The 13,524-nt window shown below is 38.5% G+C and overlaps 1 protein-coding gene across 12 annotated transcripts in view; it reads left to right on the top strand.

Moving 5' to 3' along the window:
* Window positions 1–13,524, top strand: part of CREM (cAMP responsive element modulator) — a 55,104-nt gene that overhangs the window by 21,911 nt on the left and 19,669 nt on the right. For 8 of the 12 annotated variants that reach the window (XM_038755676.1, XM_038755672.1, XM_038755667.1 and 5 more), the window contains 3 exons: window positions 3,780–3,926; window positions 5,354–5,451; window positions 5,599–5,741. In XM_038755676.1, the coding sequence (XP_038611604.1) occupies window positions 3,780–3,926; window positions 5,354–5,451; window positions 5,599–5,741 (388 nt within the window). Of the gene's footprint in view, window positions 1–1,139; window positions 1,331–3,779; window positions 3,927–4,640; window positions 4,688–5,353; window positions 5,452–5,598; window positions 5,742–13,524 lie in introns of those variants that run through there. The other 4 variants (XM_038755671.1, XM_038755675.1, XM_038755680.1 and 1 more) reach the window with 4 other exon arrangements.

The raw sequence follows: 13,524 nt of genomic DNA, 5'->3' as shown, positions 1-13,524 counted from the left end.
TGAAATCTGTGGGCCATTTAGAGATAAAACATTATTTATTTTATGTTTATTCATTTTTGTGCACAATTCAGATCAAATTTAAAAAAAATTAAATTTTTCATGGGCCTAAATAACTTTAAATAGTATTGCACACTGTATAAAAAGAAGACAGTTTAATAAATACTCATGTCTGTTTCTGAGGACTGCCCTCTTAATCTCATGTGTAATTAACAACAGCATGGAAAGCGAAGAAGTATTGAGAGAAGATGTCAAATAAATTGTATTGAATGTGCAGCCAAGGAGAAGGAGAGGGCACATGGAAGTAATAATTTTGTTTGGTTGACAGAGCTAACATTTAGTAACCTTGGCACATGAATAGTGAAACTATCAAGGTCAACTCTACTTTAGGTTGTTCTGGCTTTTTATTTCCTGCCCAGGCTATTTGCTTTTCTCCCCTCAACTCTCTAATTTTGTGATTTTTTAATTCTTCATTGTCATCTCTACCAAAAGGACAGGAAGAGTAAGCGAAACCTGAGTAATGTTACTTTGTCATCTCCACTATGTAGCAGGTAGTGGAGATGGCTACAAATATTGGCTAAACCCCAGTGTTTAGGTTATTTGTAATTTTCAGTTTTCCCAACTTTTGATGTTTCTACATGGCAAGCAGAAAATTAATTGATTTTGATAAAAGTGAACTATTTTTGGATCAGCCTTTGTTTCCTTGGGGTTTCCACACAAAAGTGGAAGCAGTGGTTTGGCCAGCTCAGTCCCATCACATCACTTGGAACCCTGTGTGCTCTGAGGATCACATCTACCTTCTCTGTTGTATTGTACTTTCCCAGGCATTTAGTACAGCGTTCTGCACACAGTAAGCACTCAGTAAATATGACTGACGGATTGAGCCCATTGCCTTTCATTTCTTAAAATGGAATGACAAAGTTTATGTAAATGACCCAAGAGAGTCACTACACCAGATGACAAAATTGAGAAGAATCTGGTTTGCAGTGAAGTTGGGCGCACTTTTTCTTTCCCTTCACATCCCGCTTCGAGTCATGTGACATTTGAAGGCACATTATGACATCACAGATCTATCTGCAGGGAACCTAGCAACAGATTGGAGTTAGACTTTTAGGGGTGTAAGTCAGGCCCTGGGCTGTAACATTGAGAGGCTTCTCCCAGTTATAAACATCCTTATGAAGGCATAGCTAAGGGAGGTTGTAGATCATACCGCTGACTTAGTTGTTCAGGTGACTACTGACCAGTTGATATTTCTTGGAGGATGTGGTGGCAAAAGCATAATTTATGTTATAATGCCGAGAACTGCACTTTAGAGAAGGATCAGGAAAACCAGGTATTTTTTTAAGTCTATTATTAATTGAGTAGAATGTTTTATATTTTTAAGAACACCCATTGTATTAATACTGAAAAAATATATTGCTGAATATGTTAAACATCTTAAATCACTATCTGAGAAACTTCATTGGATTAGCATATTTTCAGAACTTGCGCAATAGACTATCAGTATACAATATCATGGGTTTCAGTTCATAAAGGTATTAGAGGTTTGTATTTTTGTTCACCGTTATTTTCTGCTTATACATGGGTTAACAACATGAAAATAAAGTTTAAGTGAAAGTGAGCTAAATAAAGAATTGTTTCCAGAGGTCTAAAACATTTTTAAATGCCAAAAATACAAAGAACAATGTAAATATAGTCCAATAATGAAATATTATTGAATTTTTTTTTGGTGGATATATGTGAATACCTTTATTTAAAAAATGTAAATGTTCACATCATCATCAATCGTATTTATTGAGCACTTACTGTGTGCAGAACACTGTACTAAGCACTTGGGAAGTACAAGTTGGCAACATCCTATCTAGAAAACAGGCGACTTGGGCCACAGATTTGCCTTTATCTATGCCATATAGATCTGCAGTCATTATTTAAAGCTATATTGGGGAATCGACATCTTAAAAATAATAAGGTTTCTGAGGGCTTGAGAATCTTGTGTCTTCCAACTTGCCTCAAGGTGATTTTGTACCTGAGCATTTTGTTTCCTCCCTGCAGACGTCCTTTAGGTAGAGGGAGTTCAATCTGAATAGATAAATCGTAGGATTGTGCAGCATTCCAATAGAGTAATGCTGCCAAATTAACAATGGTGGAGTCGTCAAAGGAATGAGAGTATCTTATCTTCCAGTGAAGCTGTTGTGGAGATTTGGAGCTCATTAATTTTTGACATATTTTTCTCTCTGAAGTTGGAAGGAGAGCACTACAACTCTTGCAATGCAGTCACAACATATCTTTGCTCAAAAAATTACTGTGCTGTTCCACAGTTATGGTCCCTACAGAGCTTGCAAATGATTGATCACACTGAGTACATGGTGTTCGGATCAGGAACAAGACAAGGCAATGTTTACACTCTTCTGAATAGAGAATATGGCCATGATTAGATTGAATCCTGAGGCAGAGAGGTATTTACCCGTTGGCTAACTGACATAGAAATGCAATACTACGTCAGACCAGGGATCCACCCAGCCCTATAGTTTGCGTCCAACAGTGACAAGTGATGTTTTAGTGGAATGATTTGATGGTTTCTTTCCTTGTTATCCACCTTTCCAACCTGTTTATCTTGTAACCACCATAGCGCATAGTACAGTGCTTGGCATATATAGTCAGTGCTTGACGAAGAGCACAGTTGTTATTATTACTCCTCTACTGGGGAAACTTTAGGTAGTTAATGGTTGAATTTAGGGATCCTCTGTACAAGGGAGGTTCTTTTTGAACCAGGTCTGTTTTTTTCTCTTTTTTCCAACCCTGATTCCACATGTAAATATGGCCATGATGGTCTCTGCCTGAAAATAGGAAGGGCTTAGTAAGAAAACAACAGGCCACAAAGTTGGTGAAAAAACATTTTATTGGAATAAAAACACTATGAAATCAAGTTTCTCTAGCCACTGTAACCTACGATTTAAAATAATATGGTAAAGATGGGCCCTGGAGGTCATAAAGCAAACTCTGTTGGCTCCTCAAGGAAGAAGGTGAGGTAGTTTAACTGCCTTAGAACTCTGTGGGGAGCATTCTTAGCCCATCTGAGAGGAGACCCTAGGCGGTTTCTTAAGCCTACCACAAGACACTACTTTCTTAGCAGGATAACCTCCTCATGGTACCTGCACTTTTTTGTTTTGTCAGCTGTTCACACTTAAGAGAAAAGAGGAAGGAAGGAAGGAAGGAAGGTAAACCATTCATTAGGCTGGAAAATTAGCAGTTTTTTAAATGGTATTTGTTAATCAGTCGATCAATCAATGGAGTGCTTGCTTTTGTACTAAGGGCTCAGGAGAATGCAATCTAACAATATAACAGAGTTAGTAGACAAAGTCCCTGCCCACAACAAGGTAAGAACTTACTGTGTGCCAGGCACTGTACTAGGCGCTGGGATAGATACAAGGTTGGACACAGTCCTTATCCCACGTGGAGCTCACAGTCTAAATTCCCATTTTACAGATGAGGTAACTGAGGCACAGAGAAGTGAAGTGACTTGCACAAGGTCACACAGCAGAAAAGTGGCAAAACTGGGATTAGAACCCAGGTCCTTTGGACTCCCAGGCCCATACTCTATCCACTAGGCCATGCTGTTTTTTGTCTCCAGTGTGGAAAGGCAACACTTGCATTAATGAATAACATCCCCTTGCATCCTCTTTCCACGCACAAAAGGCCACGATTGGTCAGGAGTTCATTATTGGTTTTTATTTTAAAATCAGCACCTGCCAAAATCATGTGCTGTCATATTCTTTTCACAGGTTTCAGTAGCTGGATCTGGCACTGGAAGAGGCTCTCCAGCTGTAGCATTAGTGCAGTTAGCGTCCGGTCAAACTGTACAGGTCCAGGGAGTGATTCAGGCCTCCCAGTCTTCAGTTATTCAATCTGCACAAATCCAAGCTGTTCAGGTTTGGCTTCTCTGACCGTTTTTACCTTTAAGATCTCTTTAAATTTCCATCATCATCCGTTTGCCAGGTTCTGCTTGAACACGTGAAGGGCTCTGGGATTGGAGGTAGATTGGAGATCGAAGGTTCTGCTTTAGGAGTTAGAAATTCTCCGTTCTGCGTTCTGCCATTAACTTACAGAGTGATGTCAAGCAATAGCCTTAATATTTCTGGTACCCAAACAAAATTGGATTGTGGCTGAGAATTATGTTGGGGCTTAAGTGTTCTGAGTTTCTCTTAGGAACGATGGTAGGTTAATACAAAATGTTTGGGAGGGTACGGATGAGTTTGTTGTCCAGTCCAAGAGTAAAATTATTACTATTCAAATAAGTTAATGAGATGCCTCAGTGCCTGCCCTCCCCCTCCCTCACAAGATATAGAATTATGCCATAGTCTACTTACTCATCTTTAACACACTCGGTTTCACTAGTGAACATAATTAAGATCAAGTGTATAGTTTCCAAGCCTTAATTTCATATGATCATAAAATATCTTTTGGGATAAAATTGGATAAATTTGGTGCCAGGCCAAAGGAAATGGTCTAAAAATTGTAAGGCATAATTGGTTATTTGGTGGACTATATTTGTTTTCATTCAAGAGGGGAAATTATTTTTTTCTGTATTTCCACCTGTTTGAATTTGGAAATATGTCTTCTGACTATACCGTATTCAGGATCATGACATCCATTGAGGACTTCAAGCTAAATTGGAGCTAGATTGATGAAGGTAATGCCAAGCTAAGATTTGGGAGGTGTGTGTATTGTTAGGTCATTTAGAAGACTTTTGGTTTCCCATTAGCCTGGGAAAAACACCATTCAGGAAATGGCATAATGAAACCTTCTCAGAACTGTAGGGAGGGGGGCCTACGAAAGGTGCGCGAGATCACCTGTCCCTTTCTAATAATAGCCTCGGACACCCTTATATGTCTGTACTAGTGTCAGAGTTTTTTGCTACAGAAACAAGTTTTATTATTTTTCAGACAAGTTAAACTGATTTCCTCATATGTCACTGGAATTCTTTGTTCACTGGTTATCCTGCCAAAATCATGCTTTTTGGCACTGTCAGCTCTAATGGTCTTTTTTTTCCTCTTTCTTTAATGGAACTTGAGTGCAAATGTGCTTCTGTGAAACATTCAGCTCAGAGTGGTGAACTCTGAAGCACCTTTGTCCCACAGAGGTTCCCACAGCGCTTGCGGCTGCATGTGTTGAATGCAGTGTGGCTGAAAGTAGTTGGTGGTGGAAACTTGACGTCTAATTTCTGACTTTCCTGTCTAAGCATTGTTTTTTGTATTTTACAATCATGGGATGAAAAATTAAAATCTACCAAACTGCTCTAATTACTATAGAAAAGGCCTCTGAATTGATAACATATTTCAAAACTTTTGAATTATAGGTAGCATCAATTGCAGAAACAGATGAATCTGCAGAATCAGCAGATGTAATCGAGCCTCACAGTCGTAGGGAGATCCTTTCAAGAAGATCTTCATATCGGTAAGCTCTCTTATTTCTTGCAGTTTGGGTAACTTTCACTTGAGGCATCATAAAACTATATCATCAGATGCTAAATTGTTTAATTTGGCTCCTGAATGTATAAAAATGCATTTTAAACATGGTTTAAATGATCTACATTGTTTTTAGAAAAATACTGAATGAACTCTCATCTGAGGTGACTGGTGTTCCTAAGATTGAAGAAGAAAAATCAGAAGAAGGAGGAACATCCCCCAACATCTCTCCTATGGCAGTGCCAACCAGCATATATCAGACTAGCACTGGGCAATACAGTATGTATGCTAAGAGACAATGTGATATTTTCCAACCCTTAGTAGACAGCGAAACAACCTCCTATACTGAATGAAAGTCGTTATGGTGTCCAGCATAAAACATCTGCCCTAACAATAAGCTCCATAATATATGTGGTGCAGAATGATAAAGTAGGTATTTTACAACTAAAAATTGAGAATTTATCAAAACAGCTAAGTAACTTTCCAAAACTTTTCTTCACAACTGAGTTTCAAAAGAATTTAAAAGAATTCTTGGGGTAAAAACAGAGTACAGTTTTTCAATTTCAGATATATTTCTTACTCTTTCTCAATTTTTAAAAATGTCATTCTTAAAGTTATTAGTTATTAAGAAAAGAGATACAAACTCAAATACAAATTAGATAATTTTATTAATAAAAATAGTATTTACTAGTTTTTATTGGTTACATATAAATGCTTTGAAATGTTTCTTATGTATTTCCACTTAAAATAATGTGTATATTTTTGCGGTTAGCATAGATTTCAGCTCTGCCTAGGAAATTAAGAAAAATGATTAATTAATTAATTCATTCATTCAATCATATTTATTGAGTGCTTACTGTGTGCAGAGCACTGTACTAAGCACTTGGGATTAATCTCCTTAAAAAACCTTCCTGGCTAGCCAATATTCACTGCAGCATTAACCATCATAAGGTCTAAATAAAAGGATATTCACTGTAGTCCTAGACATTTTATTTTGCTGCTCACTACTACATGAACAGTGCTTTGCACATAGTAAGCACTTAATAAATGCCATAAAAAAGTGTGGTTGAGTTTCCATTAACCTTTTTGTTGTGTGTATTTCCTTTTATAGATTAAAAACAAAGAATTTAATTTTAGATGGTGTCATTGATGTGAGAGGCATTGCTGGAAATAAAAAGTAATTGTGGAAAAAGTCAAATTAAAAAAGGTTTTTATAAGTACCTTGAAGTTCCCTTCCCAAACTAAAGCCTTTGAGAGACATCTGCATAGTGTAGAACTTAAAAGTTGGACAACATGCCTGTCTTATTCTTTCAGCTATTTGATATTGATCACACAGCTCTTGTGGTGCAGAGCACTGTAGTGAAAGCTTGGGAGAGTACCATAGAATTGGTAGGCACAATTCTTACAGTCTAGAGAGGGGGGAGAGAGACATTAAAATAAGTTACAAATATGGGAAATGGGGATTATAAGAATATGCGCATAAGTGCTGAGGGCTGGGAGTGGGGTGACTATCAGATAGATGTGCATAAGTGATGCAGAAAGGAGGGCAAATAAGGGAAGATGGGGCTTAGGGAAGGTTTTTTGGAGGAGATGTAATTTTAATAGGGCTTTGAAGGTCGGTGATAGTGGTGGTCTGTCAGATATCCGGGGGAGGGAATTCCAGATTCGAGGAAGGATGTGGGCAAGGAGTCAATGATGAGATGGATAAGATGGAGGTACAGTGAGTAAGTTGGTGACAGAGGAATGAACTCTATGGGATAGAGCTGATTGAGTGCCTAAAAGTCGATTGTAAAGAGTGTTTGAGACAGGAGTAGGTGGGCAGCTATTGGAAGTTTTTGAAGTGGTTTTGAAGATGTGGACTGAGTGTTTTTTTTAGCAGCAGAGTGAAGTATGAACTGGAGCAAGGAGAGACAGGGGAGGAAGTTCAGCAGTTGATGAAGTTCAGCAGGTTGATGTTAATTGATAATTGAGGTAATCCATCAGTTCATAAAATCCTGGGACTGGAAGGAGCTTTGAGTGGTCATATCCAATCCTTTAGGCAGGATTACACTTGGACTTTCCAGTCACATTCTAGATTCCTATTTTTAGTGATTTCCAAAGAAGGAGATACCATAACTTTTTTCAGTAATCCTTTCAGTGACCAGAATAATAATTATGATATTTGTTAAATGCTAATTACGTGACAAGCACTGGGGTAGATAACAGTTAATCCAGTTGGACACAGCCCCTGTCCCACATGGGGCTCACAGACTAAGTAGGAGGGAGAATAGGTATTGAATGCCCATTTTACCTGTGAGAAAACTGGGACAAAGAGAAGTTAAGTGACTTGGCCAAGGTCACCCAGCTGACAAGTGGCAGAGCTGGGATTAGAACCCACGTCCTCCAATTCCCAGGCCCGGGTTCTTTCCCAGGTAGGAAATTATTGCTGATGTAGTTTTGGACATTTCTTTTCCACCAAAGATTTTATTAGCATAAATATGTAGCCCAGGTGGCAGCCATCTTATGTCCACCTCAGGGGAGAGGCAAGTTTGAACTGGAGGTGGTAGGAAGTCAGAAGAAGAGAATGGGATGGGAAGAGTTTGCTGTTTAATTTTTACTTCCATGTAAACCAAACATCACATTGGGGTTAATTCTCAATCAATCAATCAACTTTATTTAATAGCACTTATTGTTTTCAGAGCACTCTACTAAGACTAGTTCTGGGGCAGACCCCAACCAATAGCATGTAAGTTAATGGAAAACATACCCCAAGACACAAACACGTTTTCAGAGGTTACAACCTGGTTGTATCATGGGGTTTGCCTACACAGTTAATGCTAGCTTTACCTCTCCTGGCTAATCAATTTGGTACATCATCTGTAATCATCTTATCATCTTTGAGCAAACCTTCAATTAGAGGGAACCCACTTTACAAAGAAATATTCCTCTTGCATTTTGTATTATTTTAATACACTGTTGGCATTAGTGCACATAAAGCCATCTTGAAATGTCTCCAAAAAGATTGCCAGGCTAATAAAGTTGGACATGGGCAGATCTTGGATAGAGGAAAAAAATGGAAAAATGTACTGCATAAGGTAATACATAAAATACCTAAAGGAAGTATTGCATGAATTTTAACTTAGGAATTTGATAATAGAATAGCTGTAAGGAGTCAAGGGTGACAGCAATGTTGCAAGCTTCTTGTGCAAGGAGAATGATGAGGTTGACAGAGATGGAAAGTTGGTGGAGGAGGGGATTTAGGAAGGAAGAATGGAGTTCAGTTTTAGCCATGTTCAGTTGGAGATGCTGGTAGAACTTTCAAGTGGAGATGTCCCGAGGGTGGGAGGAAATGTAAGATTGTATATCCGAGGGCAGGGGAGGAGGAGAGAGAGAGGTTTGGAAGACAGTCAGTCAATCATTGGTATTTATTGAGCACTTACTATGTGCAGAGCAATGTACTCATCACTAGGGAAAGTATAGTACAACAGAATTAGTAGACATGTTCCCTGCCCATAACACTACATAAAAGGTGGTTGTTGAAGTCACCTGAGCAGATGAGCTCCCAGAGAGAGTACACGTGAAGCAAAAAAGAGTGTGGGATGCAGAACAGAAAGGAATCTAAATTTATCATTTATAATTTCATAAAATTTTCTCCTAAGGTAAAATTGATCCTTTGGAACTAATGGAGACACATAAAATATTCACCATTCACAGGATTTTTGTGTGCTCTTTTATCTCCTCAGTCTCTTCAGTTTTCCTTTTTCTTCTCAGTCTTCTCTTCCCTGTGAATCCCAATCTTCTTTGCCCTCTTTCCTTATATCTTTCACCTGATTCTTGTTCTCCTCACTTCCTAGCCTCCCAACTGTAAGCTGTATTTGGGCCATATTTTTTTAATCATCCAGGCTTTTGATTGCTTCAACTAGCTTTATTCCAATTAGTTCAGATAATCAATTTTCTGATGTATTGAGGCTTAATGGGCTTATAGCTTCTCATTCACTCTCAGTTTTTCTTTCTGCTTGTACAGGTGAAGGTTGTATTAGAAAAATACCTTTCCTTCATCCTTGTTTTTATCCCCCCAATCAAAACTCCTATGCATATGCTCCATTACCTTTTGTGATTATCAAGGCAATTTTAAGGTGTGGATGAATGAAAATCCTCTATATCAACTGTACCAATTGGTATGCAGCTATGTATTTGAGACCTGAAAGAAACTGGGTGGAAAGGTGATAAGAATTTTAATAAGCTGTGTCACTTTTTGAATTGCCCCCTTTTGCCTATCTAATCCTTCCTCTTTCCTTCCTTTAGTGTCTTTAAATATCTAATTTTCACCATCTTTCTTACAGTTCTAGTCTATTTCCCATTTTTATTTTTTTCCAAGAGCACTAGTTTTGTGGGTAAATTCTTAAAGGTAGGGATTTGGTTGCAGACTCTAACATCATAACAGTAAATATGGGCACAATAAAGTGGATCAGTAAGGCTAGAAAGGGTGAACAGGGACCCTAGGAGATGTGCTGCATGTTTTTGTCAGAAAAACGATTTGTCTTCAGTCCATCTGCAGAGGTAGTCTGCGTGATATCAGACCTGTTCCTTTGTTACCTTACAAACCATACAAAATTATCATGTGCTAGCAATACATTTTTCAGCTTTAGAGGGCCTTCTGAAATAGACAAATATCTATTTAATGTTTTGGGTCAGAAACTAAAGAATATATGTATATGTAATGAGGTGTTTATTTTTCTGATGGGTAGTGCTTTCTTGCACAATACATTTCTTTTTAAACCTGGCTGAGTACACACTAATGCAACATTTCTCATGTCTAGCATCTTCTTGAACCTTGGAAAACATAACTGAGTGGCACTGTGAATTAAAATTGGATTTGTAATTTAAGTTGGCCACAATATTTGTCTGAGTTGAGATGTTCCATCAAATTAGAGTTAACACCAAACAAACATACAAAGGGTCTCCTGTGACTTAATGTTGTAAAAACGAAGAGGATCTCTGTTTTACATTTAATTTGAAACATAGACATCATTAAAAACCTAAGACTCCAGCAATTTAATCTTCCACAGTTACATCAAGGAGTTCACAGTATTCCTGGAGACTTTCCCTTTAAAGAGTTTATTTTAGAGCTCAGTCTAGTCAAACAACCTTGCCTGGGTTTTATTTTCATCTGTGGAACTATCAATCAATCAATCAATCATATTGAGTGCTTGCTTTGTGCAGAGCACTGTACTAAGTACTTGGGAGAGTTGGTAGAATTGTTCCCTGCCCACAAAAAGCTAGCAATAACCATTATAAATGGTGTTCCATAATTTGAATTTTTTGTATTGTTTTAATTTTATTTTAGCCTTCCGCATTTTGTCAGTTACTGGACTGTCATATGCAAAACTGCTAATATCCTTAATATGTGGATTCATGCTACAACTCCACTACTTGCCAGCTGGGTGACCTTGGGCAAGTGACTCGGTTTCCTCCTCTGTAAAATGGAGATAAAATTCCCATTCCCTTTCCATCTTAGACTGTGAGCCCTGAATGGGACAGGGACTGTGTCTGATATGATTCTCTTGTATCTATGCTTAGCACTTACCCAATACCACTTTTACTGTTATTATAATTATTATCATTAAGTGGGAGTGTGGAGGTAACAGTAATGAGGTTGCCAAAACTTTGAGGTGCAAGGTTGGATGTTGTGCAGGAAATTGGGGAAAAAGTGCATACCTGACTGTTTCTCTTTTAAGACTTTTTACTAAGTGATACTTAATAGGGAAGCAGTGTAGCCTAGTGGAAAGAGCACAGGCCTGGGAGTTAGAGGTTTCTAATCTAACCTGGTTTCTAATCAGCTATGCCATGTAACTGCTGTGTGGCCTTAGGCAAGTTACTTAACTTCTCTGTGCCCAGTTCTATCATCTGCAAAAGGGAGATCCAGTACCTGTTTTCCTTCCTACTTAAACTGTGAGCCCCGTGTGGGACTTGAATATCTTTTATCTACCCCTGCATTTAGGAAATGCTTGACACATTGTAAGCCCTTAGCAAATGCCACATTTAATACTCTATGCAATCAATTTGTAGCCATGCTGTTGTCTATTGTACTCAAAGAGAACAGGCTGGATGAAAAATTCCTTGGAGGACAAATGCTTAATGTTTTCCCTGCTGCAAGAGTGGGACAAGAAGGTCCCATTTGAAAAAATCTGGGGAAAGGTTTTAGCAAGAGCTTTTGAAAAAAGTTGGTTAAGAAGGTTGATGGATACTTAGTTTTAAAGCTTCTTCCACTTGATTGCATTTTATTGAACAGAAAATAGAAAGTTATCTCTAAATCTGAAGCCTAAACTCTGTCCTCAGAAAGACACTGTAAGATTCAAAAATGGGCTTTTGAAATACCACTTGATATACAAGATCAGGCAGATGTGTAGAAAGAATTGATTACCTTGACCATAGCATCAGAAAGATTGCTTTTGAACCTACATGCAGAAAAATCTCCCACTTAAATAAGATAAATTTCTGGAATATTGCTGATTTTGCTACCTTTGAATGCCCCTTTCAAAGTAGAATTGTATATAATACTGTCAACTATTTGTAAAGGCCTGGAGTTAGATATATATTGCAGTAGGGTATATTTTACCCCTTTCATGTTTGAGGGTTCAAATGGTTTGTGAGCGTTTTATATTTTTAAATATCCTTGTTTAGTATATACAATATTACACTGATCAGCCATTCAGTTGGTATTTATTGAGTGCTTACTGTGTGCAGAGCACTGTATTAAATGCTCGGGAGAGTACAATACAGAAACATTGGTAGACATGTTCCCTGCCCACAACAAGCTTACAGGCAGTGGTTGAGAAATAACCATCCAAGTAGAGTGAAAGCGTTCTCTACGTTATCCAGAGTGAGCGTGGCTCCGTGGAAAGATCACGGGCTTGGGAGTCAGAGGACAAGGGTTCTAATCCCGGCTCCGCCACTTGTCAGCTGTGTGACTTTGGGCAAGTCACTTAACTCTCTGAGCCTCAGTTACCTATCTGTAAAATGGGGATTAAGACTCTGAGCCCCACGTGGGACAACCCGATCACCTTGTATCCCCCCAGCGCTTAGAACAGTGCTTCACACATAGGAAGCGCTTAACAAATGCCATTATTATTAGTATCCACCTGTTCATATGTCTCTTTATTGTATTAGCAGAGTGGGGTGTATTCCTTTCTGTCATGACTTAATGCCGTCTGTCAGTATCAACCGTTCATGTTGCAGTCAGATTCTTTCTGGGTGTTTCAGTGCAGAGAACGTGGCCTCAGTGCTTTTACAAGATGTTGGAGTGGACAGAGAAGATGCAGAGTTAGTAAAGCTATAGCTGAGAAGGAGTGTGGCCATTGCATAGGCCTCAGTCTGGGAGTCAGAAGGACCTACCACTTGTCTGCTGTGTGACCTTATGTACATATCTGTAATTTTTTTATATTAATGTCTATCCCCCCTCTAGATTGTAAGCTGTCTGTGGGTAGGGGATGTCTGTTTATTGTTATACTGTACTCTCCCAAGCACTTTGTACAGTGCTTTGCACACAGTAAGTGCTTAGTAAATACAATTGAATGAATGAGTGAAAGTGACCTTGGGTAAGTCACTTCCCTTCTCTGTGCCTCAGTTACCTCTTCTGTAAAATGGGGATTAAGACTGTGAGCCCCATAGGGACAGAGACTATATCCAACCTAATTAGTTTGTCTCCACCATCTACCCCAGCGCTTAGTACTGTGCCTGGGAAATAGCACTTAACAAATACCATAAAAAAAATACAGCCTAAAACTGAGCAAAATTGGAGCTTGTCAGATTTTTATCTACTCTGAGTTCACTTGTTTAGTTCCCTGAAATAACAATTATTCATTCATTCATTCAATCGTATTCATTGAGCGCTTACTGTGTGCAGAGCACTGTATAAGCGCTTGGAAAGTGCAATTAGCAACATATATTCTATTACATGTATGTTCTATTACACTTGCACTCACATTTCTCCCAATATTTCTCCCAACTTGAAATTCGATGAAGTTTTGCTATCCAGTCACAAGACAGTGGAGAGCCGGAGTCACCCAACACATTCATTCCA

This window comes from Tachyglossus aculeatus, chromosome 13 (assembly GCF_015852505.1).
Source record: "Tachyglossus aculeatus isolate mTacAcu1 chromosome 13, mTacAcu1.pri, whole genome shotgun sequence".
NCBI lineage: Eukaryota > Metazoa > Chordata > Mammalia > Monotremata > Tachyglossidae > Tachyglossus > Tachyglossus aculeatus.
This window is presented reverse-complemented; position numbering and strand designations above follow the sequence as displayed.